The sequence below is a fragment of the Hemicordylus capensis genome, chromosome 11 (assembly GCF_027244095.1).
Source record: "Hemicordylus capensis ecotype Gifberg chromosome 11, rHemCap1.1.pri, whole genome shotgun sequence".
Lineage (NCBI taxonomy): Eukaryota > Metazoa > Chordata > Lepidosauria > Squamata > Cordylidae > Hemicordylus > Hemicordylus capensis.
The window spans coordinates 17917358-17934108 of record NC_069667.1 but is presented as its reverse complement, the minus strand read 5'-3'; the positions used below and the strand labels follow the sequence as shown (position 1 = coordinate 17934108).

The window sequence follows — 16751 nt, the reverse complement described above, 5'->3', positions numbered from 1 at the left end:
GTTCATTTGATCGACAGTCTAATTAATTGTCTGTAATTAGATGGCAGCCCTGTGCCATGTTCCCTCCAGGGTTCCCTCTAAGGCGTGTGCATGTGTGTATGCTCACAAGTTTTTTTGGATGTCCACTGAGTTAAATTTTAGATCCCGCTCAGGTTGAATCAGGAAGGCCTCACTCTGAATTCCTGTGTGCCCGCACTGCCTTAATACTGCCGCCCAGAACAAAACTCATTCCGCACATAGACAGAAAAAATTAGAGATGACACTGGTTCCCTCTAGCACACACACACACACACACACACACACACGCCGTTTTGTGTGCAGAATGAGATTTGTTCTGGGTGGCAGTATCAAGGCAGTGTGTGCGCATGTGTGTTCAGAGTGGGGCCTTCCCGATTCAACCTGAGCAGGATCTAAAATGAACTGAGCGGACATTAAAAAAAACACACACACACAACCCACCTGTGAGCATGCGACTAGGACCGGGGAGACCCGAGTTCAAATCCCCATTCAGCCATGAGACTTGCTGGGTGACTCTGGGCCAGTCACTTCTCTCTCAGCCTAGCCTACTTCACAGGGTTGTTGTGAGGAGAAACCTAAGTATGTAGCACACCGCTCCGGGCTCCTTGGAGGAAGAGCGGGATATAAAATGTTAAATAAACAAACAAACAGCCTTTTTCTTGCCCAGAGAGTAGCTCCCACTTCCCCCTGTTTTTGCGCTCAAGATGCAACACTCTTAGCCTTGAGACTGTTGACCAGGATTCCGTGGACTTGTGTGTAAGTCTTTTGCCTTTCGTGTGTTTCCAGGTGATCACTTAAAAGTCTGCCCTCAAGGGTACACGTGCTGCTCCCAAGAGATGGAAGAGAAGTACGGGCAACAGAGTAAACACGACTTCCGGAACGCTGTCGTTGAGTTGAGCAATAACCTGCAAGGCGTCTTTGGCAGCCGGTACAAAAAGTTTGACGGTAAGTCCCCGAGGGATCTTGTAGTATCTTTCCAGACACCCATCTGGACAGACGGAGAGCTTTTTAATTTTTTGTTTTCGTTTTTTGCCTTTCTCTCTGACCCTCTCTTCCTCCCCGGCCTGCATTTGAGAAGCTGTGTGACTCACGGCTTGTGGTGACAGGGTTAGAATGCTGCTTGGTTTGCAATCCAGTTTAATAGGCAGATATGCTGATTACGACTCTTTCGTTGCCCGTAAGAGGCATGCGGCGGTCCTGCTAAGTTTAATTCTTCCGACGGGGGCCGTCTGCAGCAAAGCAGGGAGGCTGCAGTTTGGTTCTACAGTTCCAGGAAGCCGGATGCGTAAGGAGTCCCTCCTCTTGCTTTCTAGACGTTACCTGCTGGCTAGCAAATCGGATGAAGGTGTCCTTTTCCTAACAGCCATCTTCTGTCGAACCTGGCTGATGGTTATCTGGATTGGAGGGTCCTGCCCCATTTCTGTCATTGCTGCTGTCTGGGAAGGACAGTGGGGCTTGTGGCAGCAAGTATGGGTTGCCCTCTCTGCTAAGCAGGGTCTGCTTTGGTGTGCATTTGGATGGGAGACGCCCTGCAAGTGTTGTGAGAGATCCCCCTAAGGAGATGAGGCTGTAGTTCAGTGGAAGAGCATCTGCTTGCTGGCTTGCATGCAGAAAATCCCAGGTTCACTTCCTGGCAGCATCTCCAGGTAGGGCTGGGAGACACTCCGGCCTGCAGCCTTGGAGAAGCTGCTGCCAGTCTGTGTAGGCAATACGGAGCAAGAGGGACCAAAGGCTTGACTCGGTGTAAGGCAACTCCATCTATATGTCAGATTTGGGAATGGGGCAGTAGGTCAGTGACTGCCATTCAGTGTAGAGAGTACCGAGCTAGATAGGTCTAATGGTCCATTGGTAAAAGTCAATAGGCCATTGGTAAAAGTCAGTGTCCTAGGTCCCTATGCCTCAGTTTCCCACCTTATTGTCAGGGCCAGGCAGCAGAGGGTTGAGGTTGGCACTTCCAGTGGGTTGGTACTCCCCCTGACCCAGGTGGGAGTGCCTCTTCTAAGATGGCGTCTGCTGCAACATATTCATGCATCTAAAACCAGCGCCATAAAAGAGGCATTCCCCCCCTTCCCACTCACACAGGAGGGAATGCCTCTTCTAAGATGGCGTCTGCTGCAGAGGGTTGAGGGTCGGTACTATATAGAGCCCCTGGTGGCGCAGTGGTAAAACTGCCGCCCTGTAACCAGAAGGTTACAAGTTCGATCCTGACCAGGGGCTCAAGGTTGACTCAGCCTTCCATCCTTCCGAGGTCGGTAAAATGAGTACCCAGAATGTTGGGGGCAATATGCTAAATCATTGTAAACCGCTTAGAGAGCTCCGGCTATAGAGCGGTATATAAATGTAAGTGCTATTGCTGTTGCTAAGTGCTATATCGGGCAGCAGCGATCTAGGAAGGTGCTGCAAGGCATCATTTCAGACTGCGTGGGAGGAGGCAATGGGCAACCCCTCCTGTATTCTAGCAAAGACAACCACAGGGCTCTGTGGGCATCAGGAGTCGGAATTGACCCGACGGCACACTTCACCTTTTCCTGTACTCCCAGAGGGTTGGTACTTCCACAGGTGTAGGGGAGACCTCTAGCCAAGCCTCTGGAGCATGTGTTGGGTCTAGTCTCACTGATGTTGATGGTGGTGTTGAGGGGCGGCCGGGGGTGGGTGGGGTGGGGAGGAAGGGGACTGTCACCAATCCCTGCCCTTGTCTAATTAGGAAGGGCAGAGGATTTGCTCGGCCGGCTGCCTCTCTCAACCTTGACATTTGCTTGCCCTTTGACATTTTCGCTCCACAAACAGAAATGGGTGTGGGGCTCAACCCCTCGTAACAGTTGCTGTAATAAAACAGGAGTGGCGCAAGGCGGGGGGTCACGGTCGTGTCCTTCAGAGAAGGAATGCGAGCCCGAGAGCTGGTTGGGATTCCTTTGCAGTTGGGCCCCCGGGCTCGGAAGCGCGGTGGCCTTGCGGCCTTCGCGTTGTCCTGGCTACTGAATGGCTCCGGAGGCTTCCTTTATGTTCTTGGTTTTGGAGGGGTGGGGGGACGGGACTTGACCACAGGAAATGCCAAACCTGGAATCTTCCTGAATGACCGGAGAACGGCAGCGGACAGTTTCTGATGGATGGCCCAGCAGCTGGGGTCTAGCGGCCGCATTCTGTGGTTGCCAGGAAGTCTTTTCTGGGTCTTTAAAAAGTTGGACTGTGTCTGTAGGTATGTATAAATATGCTTCAGTTCTTTAAGTTGAAGTATAGTTGTAAGTACACACACCCCTCTCTCCAGTTACATAAATATCTCGTGACTTCGGCAGTCCAAACCGGGTCTGCCATGGACCAAGTTTTAAAACACCGTATCCACCCAAATAGAAAATGACTCTGAATTTAAGACGACCCACCCTTTAAAAATACAGGTTAAATACAGATTGTACCTGTAATTTCCCTAAAGGGTAGAGGACTCTGAATTTAAGATGACCCCCCCAGTTTCTTTCATCAGAAAATGGGGGGAGGGTGTCCTAGTCTTGAATTCAGGTTAAATACATTACCTCCAAAGATTTTCAGCCCCTTAAAAACAGTTAGGCTGGGGTTAATGTTAGCTGGCTAGAGTGCTGGACTAGGACCGGGGAGACCCGGGTTCAAATCCCCATTCAGCCATGAGACTTGCTGGGTGACTCTAGGTCACTCACTTCTCTCTCAGCCTAACCTACTTTACAGGGTTGTTGTGAGGAGAAACTGAAGTATGTAGTACACCGCTCTGGGCTCCTTGGAGGAAGAGCGGGATATCAAATGTAAAAATAATAATTAAAGATATATGAATAATGTTAGGCTGTTTGGGGCTAATGTTAGGCTGTCTGGGAGATGTATATCTCCCCCCCCCCCACCGCCCGTTAAATTGTTGCTTTGGTCCTTGGAGAGTTCGTTTGTAGTGCTGGGGTTGCCAGTTCGAATCCTGAAGAAACTGCTGAGGGGTAGAGGGGAGCAAGAGAAACATTGCTTCTGAGCCTAGCTTGTATGACTTTATCCCTTTTTATAAAATGGAGACAGAGTGTGAGAGAGTTGAATGAAAACCTTGCAGAGACTCTGGAGCGGAAAGAAACTGAGCAAGCAGATCCCACCTCCTGCTGGTTACCGGGATGTTGTAATTCTGTGGTCCAGGTGGAGATGGGGAGGCTCGGCTTAGAATTCGCAGGTGCTGGCAAATCCTTTTTGGATTCCCTTTCAAGCTTGGGGAATTTGCCGAGAAATGGGTACGCTGGGAGCTGAAGGCCAATCAGCTCCTCTGAGAAAGCTGATATTGCTTCATGGCGATTCGGGCTGTGTTGGACTCGTATCTTTTCATGGTGTTGGGGGAGATCAGCTTTATTTCCGTCTGTGTGCCGGTTACTAAAGTTTCATGGACATGTGTTTCTTTAACGTAGGTCTTGTGGGGGCCAGGAAGGAGAGGAACCCCTGAAATCACTCTTTGTGATAGTAAAACTGGCTCTCTTTGCAGTGAACCTGGGAATCCCTTTGCTGAAAACAGAAGTGGATTGCAACTGAACTTGCCAGTCCTCTGGGGGAAAAAAAATACTGGGACAGATGGAGGGGGAGAACAAAATATTGCATGAATGTGAGGGTTCCATCCTCGGGTCTCTAGATCAGTGGTTCTCTGATCTAGAGATCAGTGTAGTTGGGGATGTTGGGAGTTGGGGTTCAGCAACATCTGGAGGAACCCTGGTTGGGAACCACTGATCTAGATGTCATTGCCTGCAATTAAATGTAATTTAATTGTAAATGTAAATGTTAAAAAAAAATAGGTCCAAAGGCTGGGGATGATGGGAGTTGTAGTCCAACAGCATCCAGGGACTCATGGTTGGGAACCTTTTGGTTCAGATTTAGAGGAGAGGGTGCATGAAATACCTTCCTGGAACCTTAGCGTAATTTCACTTCTACTGTTGCTTTTTGCAAACTTCTCCCAAAGATTTCCGGAAGCTAGAGTATGTATTCCTATTGCCTCGTTTTCTTCCCTTGCACAATGTGTCAGCTTTCCCCATTGGGTACTGTCCACCTCAAGGCAAGCGGATGAAAGGTGGGGAGTTATTTATTTATTTGACACATTTGTATACCGCCCAAAACTTGCGTCTCTGGGCAGTTTACAATAAAATAATACAAATTATAACCAAACTAAAAAAGGTTAAAACATTACAATTTAAAACAATGTTAAAAACTATTAAATCAGTATCCAATTAAAAGCCTGGGGGTACAAATGTGCCTATAGGGTCTTGAATTGACAATGCAGCCCCCTGCAAAGAGCTGTGAAGTTAGTGCTTCCAGTTCAACTCAGCCGGAGGAAAAACCCTTCTTGTTTTTCAACCGGAGAAGAGCAAGCACCTTAGCCTTGCTCTTGGGGTAGCAAGCATGAGTTGTCCCCTTTGCTAAGCAGGGTCTGCCCTGCTTTGCATTTGGATGGGCGACATCTGAGCAATGTAAGACATTCCCCTTAGGGGATGGGGCCACTCTGGGAAGAGCACCTTGCCTTGTGCTTGCATGCAGAAAGTTCCAAGTTCCCTCCCTGGCATCTCCGAGATGGGGCTGAGAGAGACTGTGACGTTTGGTCTGAGTCAGGGATGTGTGTCGTTTATTTTCAGTTGCTTTCCACCTTGGGTGTCACTTTGGCTGGTATAAGTGTGCTTATATTTCTGCTGCCACCAATTACAGTATACGATGAGGCCTTGGTAACTCTCTTGGTATCCTGACCCTGATAACATGGCTTTGCAGCCATGAGGAGGTGGGTGTGTTACAGAAATTGCTCTGTCAGATGTACTTTAAACCAAACCAAAACAAGAAGAATATTTATTTAAATACAAGAAGAATATTTATTTAAATACAGGAAGAATATTTATTTAAATATGTTATCTGAGGCTTGTTAGTTTCACTGCTGATTAGTAGGGCTGGAATCTTGCTCGGTTACAAAGTGGATGATTTGAACTTCTCACGGCAAAATATAAGGCTTTTCACCTTTGAACCTCGTTCCCTCTCAGAACTGTACTCCATACTTCACAACCCAGTCTTGATTACAGACGGTCCTAATAAGCCAGTCCTTTATTTTTTAAGACTGTCTCATCCGCGGCGGGGACATGACTAGCAAGCCAGAGGTTGCCGGTTCGAATCCCCGCTGGTATGTTTCCCAGACTATGGGAAACACCTGTATCGGGCAGCAGCAATACTGGAAGATGCTGAAAGGCATGATCTCATACTGTGTGGGAGGAAGCAATGGTCAACCCCTCCTGAATTCTACTAAAAATAACCACAGGGCTCTGTGGTTGCCAGGAGTCGACACAGACTTGGCGGCAGACTTTACTTTGTCCGTTGAGTCTTTGAACAACTCCTCTTTGAGATCGTTCTTACCCAGCCCCAAATCCACACTCCCACTGAACTTCACGTCCAACTTCTGTCACTCTCTAACTGCCTCTCATGATTTGCAGCTCCAAAGAGTTCTAAGCCAACGGCATATCAGTAGCCTTGCACATTTCCTCACAGAGACTCCTGCCTGCAATCCTGGAGAAGCCGCTGCCAGTCTGTGTAGACAATACCTAACCAGATGGACCAATGTTCTGACTCCATATACAGCAATTTCCCATGTTCCCGAAGTAACTCTGTGTTCAGCCTTCTGCTGCTAAGATGTTGGCCAACTGAATTTTAAACCCTGTGCAAATTGCTCAGATTTTGCAAGGGCCCCCTTTCCCCCAATGCATCTCCATACCTGATCTCCTGCATGTCAAATAAACAAAGCCTTTAATCTCTGGCCGATGCCGACAGGGTTTGACAGCAGGTGAGGTGTGCCTCTGATCCCCACCCCATAGATTTAATGGGCTGCTGTGTACAAACTCCTCTCTGTTCCCATTTTCCTCTTGGCAGAAATAGGATTACAAACCTGTATTGCAGTGATGTATTATGTATATTGCACCATTCGTGAGCACAGCACTTTAGAAAGTACAAGAGAATAGATCCCTGCCCTGAGGGGTTTCCAATTTATAATTCAACACAGCGGAAGCTGTAGAAGCAGTGGACAGACGGGGAGAATGTTCATTTTTATTTTAGTGGCATGTATTTAGACCTACTTATCTAATGATGCAGCGGGAAATGACTTGAACATAAGAACAGCCCTGCTGGATCAGGCCCAAGGCCCATCTAGTCCAGCATCCTATTTTGCTCAGTGGCCCACCAGATGCCGCTGGAAGCCACAGGCAGGAGTTGAGGGCATGCTCTCTCTCCTGCTGTTACTCCCCTGCAACTGGTACTCAGAGGAGGAGCAGGCAGAGGTGGCAACCCGGCTGGGGAAAGCTCAGCAATCTTCCCAGCCGGGGGCAACAGTGGCGGGCGCAGCAGAGACTGCGCGCCTGCCAGAATCTTCTGCGCAGGGGGCTGGGATTTAGAGAGAACACTGGCTGTAACTCAGTGATAGAGCATCTGCTTGCATGCAGAAGGTCCCAGCTTCAGTTCCTGGCTGGCAGCATCTCCAAGTAGGACTGGGAGAGATGCCTGCCAGTCAGTGTAGACAATCCTGACCTGCATGGACCAATGGTGTGACTCGGTTTAAATCGCTGTCCTGTATAGGATGGCTATAGAGAGTGGAAATAGCCATTCTGCCCTCTTCCTGCTACCCTAGTAGCTGAGAATAGCTGTCTGCTCAGTCACTTTCCTCCCAGGACTGAAGCTGCACACAAAAGAAATATATTTATGCGGGACAGACCGTTGTAAGACCCACCAGCAACAGGAAAGTTCCCAGACCCTCCCAAGAGCCTTTTTCACATGAAGACCTCTAACCCCCCTTCGCTTGCCCCATGTGACCTCTTCAAGTATTTCTCCTCTCCCGCCTCCCCCCGAGCTCTGCCTTTTGACTCCGTCCAGGGCTTTTCTCTCTTCCAAAGCTCCCACCCAAGTCCAGGGTGTAGCATCCTCGGCTTAAGTTTCTCCGAGCCTTGTGAACCAACTCACTTCCTCTGCTCCTAAGTGCTAACACATGTTCCCCAGACCCAGCCGCTCCAAAGCTTTCGGAGGACGGCTCCATTTTCTCCTCCCCACTGTGTTGCGTTGGGTAAACACACGGCCACGTTGCACGCATCATTTCTGCAGCTTGGTGATGGCAGGGCGGGTTGCAAATCCATACCTTAAATTGGAGGCGAGGTTAGAATCTGGAATTGCTGTCAATCAGGGATTCCCTACCCTTAAAAAAACAACAACAGGTGTGCCCCTTCTGTAACAAATTTTCAACTCGGGTACCCCATTGAGATTTTTAATGTGCATGTATACATTTTTAGTGTGCATGTATACTCTGTGTGTTGGTGTGCACGCTCGCTCGTTCACTCACTCTTTACAGTTAGCAAGAAAGGCTGCTACAATCACTGGCTCACATCCACATGAAGTTAATCATAAGCAGGGCTGGTCCGTCCACTAAGCAAACTAGGTGGTAGACTAGGGCACCAGTTGGGGAGGGGTGCCCATGGCATGGGTCATGTGTCACCCAGTGAGCCAAAACCAGAGCCTGCCCACCCACTAAGCAGCCGCCTGGGGTGGCAACCTGTGGGATGCACCGTTGCACCCCACCCCCTTGCCCACACAGGCACCCCACCCCACGGCTGGGCATGGACACCTCCCGTCTGAGCAGGTGGGCAACCAAGCGGGCATTCCTCATCCCTGTTGCCTGCCTGGCCACCCATTTGCTCTCCTCACCGCCTTAGGGAGGAGAGCTGGTCTTGTGGTAGCAAGCATGAATTGTCCCCTTTGCTAAGCAGGGTATGCCCTGGTTCACATTTGGATGGGAAACTACATGTGTGAGTACTGTAAGATCTTCCCCTTTGGGGATGGGGCTGCTCTGAGAAGAGCATCTGCATGCAGAAGGTTCCACGCTCCCTCCCTGGCATCTCCAGATAGGGCTGGGAGAGATTGGAGCCTGCAACCTTGGAGAAGCCACTGCCAGTCTGTGTAGACGATACTGAGCTAGACGGACCAAGGGTTTGACTCAGTATAAAGCAGCTTCCTATGTTCCTGCTGCTGCTGGCTGCTTCTAGGAAGCTAGCCTGCGGTGGTGCATTTATAATCACGTTGCCATGTGGCACAGCAGGACCGTTGGCCTGCTCGCTCGCTTGGGCAAGGGGGGCTGCCCGCCCACCAACTCAGATGACGGGAGATGCCCGCCCGTGGGGGTGCTGCCTGGCCAGTCATCCTTGGGCCGGCACTGCTCATAGGCAATCTTATTAAAATTAATAGGAGAAATTTACCGTATTTTATGGACTATAAGACTCACTTTTCCCCTCGAAAAATATCCGCCAAAATTCAGGTGCGCCTTATATGTTTTAACAGTTTAATATGTTAAAACTCTGAAAAATTGGATTAAAATTAAGGTGCGTCTTATAGTCCGTAGCGTCTTATAGTCTGTAAAATACGGTACTTGTCCTATTATAATTTCTGTGGGAGTACTCAGTGCTAATTTTCTGAAGCCTGTCAGTCAGGGCTGAGGGGAGGGGCATGCTGAGCTTCAGCACATGGCCAGCCAATCGGGAGCAGAGGAGGAGGGTCTTTGTTCTCCTCCCTCCCCTTCTGCAACGGAGGCATGGCTAAGGACAGAGGGGCTTCAAGCTGGTGATGCTTGAAAGGGAAACGAATCGCACAGCAGCCTCATGGGGGAGGCAAGTGGGCTCTGAGTATCCCCTGGGAAGCCCCTCAAGTACCTCTAAGGGGTTCTAGTACCCCCTGCTGTAGATGATTTGCTAAGAGCCCTCCTGGCTAATTGATCTTGGAGCAATCTTGTCTGGTTCTGAAGGATTCTAGCAGACATTGAGATTTTGCAATGCTTGCCCAGGGCAACTTGTAAAGAATATTTGGCTAAATATAGATGTACCTAGAAAGAAATGTGGGTGTTCTTGCTTTATTTTGTTCCTCCCCCCCCTTTTTTTTTTGCACAAATGCCTGCAGGATTATATCCTTAAATGTTTGGCACTTAATATTTTAAAAGCATTTTCCCTTCAGGGTGGGGAAGGTGGTTTCATAACTGATTCCAGGGCCAACCTATCAGCACTGTGCACAGCCCAGCGTTGAGAAGAGCGGGAGATAGGTTTGAGAATGTGCATCTTCGTGATTGACACAAGGTTTGGCCAATCAGCACTGTGTGCAGCGTTGAGAAGCAGGGAGGGAGCTGTTTGAGTGCGAAGTGTCTTTCTGATTGACACATAGGCCAGCGAATCAGTGCTCTGTACAGCTCTGCTTTGGGAATGGGGTAATTTTCATAGTTGACGCCAGGGCTGGCCAACGGATGTGGCACAGATCTGGCTACTTCTTAACCCAGAAAGACAAGTTTCTCTTGAGCCCCATCTGGGCATGAAAATCACACACAGGCTTTGACAGGTTTTCTTTGAATTTAGGAGCCAGACCAAGGTACACTGGACAAAATTACTTAGTGATGGACGTTGTGGAGCAGGACGTTAAATGTGTTTCTGTTAATCCCCTTTAGAAGTAAAACAGAAGTAGAGCTTCCTGGGACAAATATATATTGTATTAAATCACTCTACCTCTGAGCATCCTAGTCTAGGTGCCACAGTTAAATTTCTAGGCACCATGGCTCCTTGGCGCCTGGGATTTGTCAAGCCCCGATCATATAGATCCATAGAGTTTCCATAGTGGGCGTGCTGCTGACATCTTATACATACTGAACAATTGCAGTCGTTTGCCAATGCAGTGAAATGCAACCTGTTTTCATCGCTGTGCACAACCATGAGGGCTAGTAGCTTGCTTGCCTTTTGAAACAAAACGGCTCAGATTGTTACCTGTGCCGAAGACATTCAGTTCCGCTAAAACGAATTGATTTCAAGATTGTGGCTGGGGGTGATGGGAGTTGTAGTCCAACAACAGCTGGAGAGCTAAGGTTGCTGACCTTTGCTGTGGGCCTTAATATTCGGGGGGTACAATCTACAACCCACTGATTGTGCTTCTAAGCCATGGCTACTTAGTTTCGGCCCTCCCGCAGATGTTGGCCTGCAGTTTCCATAATCCCTGGCTAGTGGCCACTGTGGCTGGGGATGATGGGAGTTGTAGTCCAAAAATAGCTGGGGGGCCAAAGTTGAGCAGGCCTGTTCTAAGCCTAATCTAAGGGTTTGCAAGGGCTGCATCCTCTGCTTTGGGAGGGCAGATATCGCCGCCGCCCCGCCCCCCCGGTGTGTTCATGGTCTTGTGAGTTTGCGGACATTGTGCTGCACTGTTCATGTGCTAGAACGTCAAGCAGCGTGACTTGGTTCTTCTACTGTGAATTATGACACGTTGCGCAGTCTATAAATAGCTGTGATATCGAAGGAAGTCCACCTTTCTTTAAGTGGCAGCAGGGAAGGCTGGCTCCTGGAAACTGTTTGTGTATGACGGGGGGGGGAATCCCCCCCCCTTACAGGAAGCCCGTCAAAGCGATAATTTAATGAGCCCCGATTTGCTGGCCTTGCATCTGTAAAACACACCCCTTTATAATGCCATAAAACAAGAAAGTAATCTCTAAGCCTACACCTTTTGTTTGAGAACAATTCAGACGCCCAAGACAAATGAAAGGTGTTAATTCATTTTGCCCTTCAAACTGTCAAGATAGCAGGCGGGCCTCCCCCTATTTCTCTCCCCCCCCCCACCCCAAGGTCAGAGGGGTTATTCCTGGGCCACTCCGCGACTCATTAATCAGCAAGTAACTGGCTTCCGCAAGAGGGAGAATTAATATCTAACTTAGAAAACAGTTGCAAACTCTCACCTTTTCCTTTCCTTTTTTTAAAAAAGCAAGAGCATTGCAGTATTGTTGGGGAAAACGGAAACTCCCCGTGCCTCACCCATTTGCCCCTGCAAACTCGAACTCATTTTTAGCAAGATGGGTGTCAGATTTGTTTAGGAAATTCACTGTCTGATGCATTTCCTGAACGAATAAATTTGACACCCTGTCTTGTTCCCAGGACAGCACACATGTGATCAAAATGAAGAAAGAAATACCGTTCAATTCGATACGAAGGTAAAAGATTGATCTAGGAGAAAACAGCCCCGTGGTCACTGAAAACAGTGGAATGATAAAAATGTTGGTGGAAATTGGCAATGCAGAGCGATGGAAGGGCCTGGACAAAGAAAAACAAAACTGTCTTCATCTGGCACTGAAAAGGTTGCCATTGGAAACACTTGACTCTTGGTTCTTTTGAGGTAGAGGCCAACACCCGTTCCGTCAGATTCAAAACACTTTTTTAGTCAATGGAGAGTCAATCTTTAGTGGAGGAGAGCTGGTCTTGCGGTAGCAAGTATGACTTGTCCCCTTATCTAAGCAGGGTCCACCCTGGTTGCATATGAATGGGAGACTACATGTGTGAGCCCTGTAAGATATTCCCCTTAGCAGATGGAGCTGCTCTGGGAAGAGCAGAAGGTTCCAAGTTCCCTTCCTGGCAGCATCTCCAAGATAGGGCTGAGAGAGATTCCTGCCTGCAACCTTGGAGAAGCCACTGCCAGCCTGTGTAGACAGTACTGAGCTAGATGGACCAAGAGTCTGACTCAGTATATGGCAGCTTCCTATGTTCCTAATATGCCTTATAAAGGAGAGCTGGTCTGGTGGTAGCAAGCATGACTTGTCCCCTTAGCTAAGCAGGGTCTGCCCTGGTTGCATAGGAAAGGGAGACTAGAAGTGTGAGCACTTCCCCTCAGGAGATGGAGCCGCTCTGGGAAGAGCAGAAGGTTCCAAGTTCCCTCCCCGGCATCTCGAAGATAAGGCTGAGAGAGATTCCTGCCTGTAACCTTGGAGAAGCCGCTGACAGTCTGTGAGGACAATACTGAGCTAGATAGACCAAGGGTCTGACTCAGAACATGGCAGCTTCCTATCTTCCCTCTAGACTAGATTGCCTGTTTTGCCTCTCGGGGCATTTATCAATACAGATGCTATTAGTGGAGTTAATAAGGTTTTGTGCATGACTTGGGACAACATCTGTGGTCTCAGACCACCTTCTAGATTTTGCAGATAGAGGCATTGAACAGTGCACTTCAAAACCGACTCAGCTCAAAATATCTCTGGGGATGCTTCTGTTGAAAGGTCTGGGGTGAGGGGTGAAAAAGGGTGCAGAAAGACTGAGCTTTCCGAATGATGCAGTGAATTAGAAATTAGTACTTTACACACCACCCAACTAAATCTCTCTTAACAGCGGTTCCCAACCCCGGGGGGCGGGGGAGGAGCTCCAGGTGTTACTGAACTACAACTTCCATCAGCCACAATAAATTATAGCTGGGGCTGATGGTAGTTGTCATTCAGCAACCTCTGGAGGAACCCAGGCTTGGGAACCACTGCTCTGTAGTACATCCTGGGGTTCTCCACCTTGGGTCTCCAGAGGTCATTGGACTACAACTCCCATAAGCCCCAGCCACAAGGGCCAATGGGTGTTGAAGCCCAGGCACCTCTGGGGACCCAAGGTTGAGAATCTCTGGTATATATCGACCGGGGGGGGGGGGGCATGTTTACAGACAGGAAATGCCAGTCATGGGAATGAACATAGAAGTTTGTTCAACAGAGAATCCGTTTGCAGGGAGGAGACCTCAGATGTCTTTTCTAGGGTTTGTTCTTTTACTGCTTCCCAAGCGGTTTCATATTTTACTTCTGTGTCAGCTTTCCCTGGCCATGTTAATAAGGAACACGCTAAGAATGCGTTTAAATGGTGTGGGTGGTTTTTAAAAAATTATTATTATTACTTTCTTTCCCCCACCCCCCTCGGAAAATGTTCTGAGTTAGACTTTGTTTGTATTGGAGCACTTTGAAGGCTTGAAAAACTTGAACTCCAATATCATGCATACATTTTAACAAGGTTTAAATTCAAACCGGGCCAAGGACCTCTTTTTTTTTTTTTAATTTCTAGCAACTTTTGAGTCTAAACACTGCCTCCTTTGAGGATTCCAGCACAGAGGCGTGTTTTTATTTTATTTTTTCTTTAAAAAATTATTTATTGAACATGAGTCACGAGAAGGCGCAGAACAGAGTCCCAGATATCCAGTGCGTCCCTGTGAAATAACATTGGGTCCTCCCCTTGAGGAATTTCATATAAACGTGGAGTTGGTAGGACCACGCCTTGCACATACCAATGCTATCATCCTTCATTCTCCACTCCCCAATTTTTCACGATATTAAATCATGAAATAATTACTCTCCGGGTGGATGGGAGTGGGTAATTTTGCAAATAACCTCTGGGACGCATCATGCTTTTGTGTCACAGACATCTGCCTCATATCACACACATGCGGTTATTACAGTGCTGGTCTTATGATGGTATTAGCGTTGCATGTTCAGCTTTCTATGGGTCCCTTGTCGGCCCCTCCCCAAAACAAACCCTGCCGTGTGTTCCGACCACATTGCTGGAGCCCACCTCGAGGCCTCCTGCCTTTCATCTCCTTGGTTTGGGGTTGCCTGTGACATTTCCTGGCATGGGGAGAGCTGATCTGGTGGGAGCGAGCATGGATTGTCCCTCTTGCTAAGCAGGGTCTGCCTGGGTTTGCCTCTGAATGGGAGACTACTTTTGCAAGTGCTGTAAAAATATACCCCTTAGGGAAAGCGAGCCATGCAGAGGGATCAGGAGAACTCTGTGTGTGTGTGTGTGTGTGTGTGTGTGTGTGTGTGTGTGTGTGTGTTGCCACCATCACAGCAGTGCATCACTTCACCATCACTCCTGCTGCAGGACAGGGCTGCGAAGGTGGCAAGAAAGAGTTTTTAAATATTAGTTTTAAATAATTTTAATACTGGGCTTTAAATGTTTTTAATCTTTTAATTTATTATTTCATTTTATTTTATTTAACCTATTTTTATACCGCCCCCAACTTACGTCTCTGGGCGGTTCACAACCAGATAAAAACAAAGATTAAAGGGTTAAAATGATTTAAGTGATTTTAATTGTAAACCGCCCAGAGACGCAGGTTTTGGGTAGTATAGAAATATTTCAAATAAATAAAAAAATAAATAGATGGACCAATGGTCCAACTCGCTATATGGCAGCTTCCTATGTTAATGAATTGTAATTCAATGTATTTTAATTTAGTTAATCGTATTAACTAATTAATATGAAGTGCTAATTTAATCGTCAGCACCCTGAAAATGGACCTTTCCCCCCATGTCCCACACACCAAGTCATGGTTGGTTTTGGTCCGCCAAGGGATTTGGGTTGTGCACCCCTGAGCTACAGCAATCCCTTGTGGGAGTACCACAGAGTGTCCATAGGAAGCTGCCATATACTGAGTCAGACTATTGGTCCATCTAGTTCAGTATTGTCTACCCAGACTGGCAGCAGCTTCTCCAAGGTTGCAGGCAGGAATCTCTCTCAGCCCTATCGTGGAGATGCTGCCAGGGAGGGAACTTGGAACCTTCTGCTCTTCCCAGAGCGGCTCCATCCCCTAAGAGGGATAGCTTACAGTGCTCACACGTGTAGTCTCCCATTCAAATGCAAACCAGGGTGGACTCTGCTTAGCAAAGGGGACAGTTCATGCTTGCTACCACAAGGCCAGCTTTCCATTTGGGGTTTCTTTGCTCTACCTTTCATAAAAGAGGCACCTTTTTAAAGTGGCAATTCTCTTTATTGAGCAGGGAGGAAGCAACTGGCCCTATCCATCCCCAGCACAGCATCCCTCCAGTGGCTGTTGCTGGTGTCTATCTCATGTTTCTTTTTTTAGATTGTGAGCCCTTTGGGGACAGGGAGCCCTTTCTTTCTTTCTTTCTTTCTTTCTTTCTTTCTTTCTTTCTTTCTTTCTTTCTTTCTTTCTTTCTTTCTATGTAAACTGCTTTGGGAACTTTGTTGAAAGCGATGTATAAATATTTGCCCTATTTGTATAACAGCATCAGACTAACGTAAGCAAAGAAACGATTAAAAATGCAGCAAGATGCCGTTGAATAGCTGCTGCTGATTCTAAGTCCTAAAACAGGCTGGCAGCAAAAGAGACCCGTGATCCCCAATGCATTGAGCAACGGGTCGTAACGTTGGTCTTCCCCTTTCCCTCCAGAATTCTTCAGAGAGCTTCTGGAGAACGCCGAGAAATCCTTGAACGACATGTTTGTTAGGACTTACGGCCTCCTCTACATGCAGAACTCGGAGATGTTCAAGGACCTCTTTGTGGAGCTGAAGCGCTACTACGCCGGCGGGAACGTCAACCTGGAAGAGATGCTGAATGACTTTTGGGCCCGCCTGCTGGAGCGCATGTTCCGCCTGGTCAACCCCCAGTACCACTTCTCGGACGAGTACCTGGAGTGCGTCAGCAAGTACACGGAGCAGCTCAAGCCCTTCGGGGACGTGCCGCGCAAGCTCAAGCTGCAGGTGACGCGGGCCTTCGTGGCGGCTCGCACTTTCGCCCAGGGCCTGGCCGTGGCCAGAGACGTCGTCGCCAAAGTCTCCGCGGTAGGTTTGAGCCTGGGGGGTTTCCTCGCTCAAGGGTGGGGAAATTTATTGTAACTACAACTCCCATCACCCCCTGACACGTTATGGCTCTTCAGCTGCTGCAGAACTACAACTCCCATCACAATTTATTGTTGCTGTGGGTGATGGGAGTTGTAGTTCTGCAGCAGCTGAAGAGCCATTAACGTGTCGGGGGGGTGATGGGAGTTGTAGTTACACGCAGCTCAAGAGCCATAAACTGTGGCTGGGGGTGATGGGAGCTGTAGTTCAAATGCAGCTGAAGAGCCGTAACTTGTGGCTGTGGGTGATGGGAGTTGTAGTTACATGCAGCTGAAGAGCCATAACTTGTGGCTGGGGGTG

The 16751-nt window shown here is 48.3% G+C and overlaps 1 protein-coding gene across 1 annotated transcript in view; it reads left to right on the top strand.

The window, feature by feature from the left end:
• The window catches only part of GPC4 (glypican 4), a 79299-nt gene that overhangs the window by 39545 nt on the left and 23003 nt on the right, over positions 1 to 16751 (top strand). The window contains exons 2-3 of the mRNA XM_053274059.1: positions 805 to 963; positions 16003 to 16394. Coding sequence (XP_053130034.1) covers positions 805 to 963; positions 16003 to 16394 — 551 coding nt within the window. The remainder of the gene's footprint in view (positions 1 to 804; positions 964 to 16002; positions 16395 to 16751) is intronic.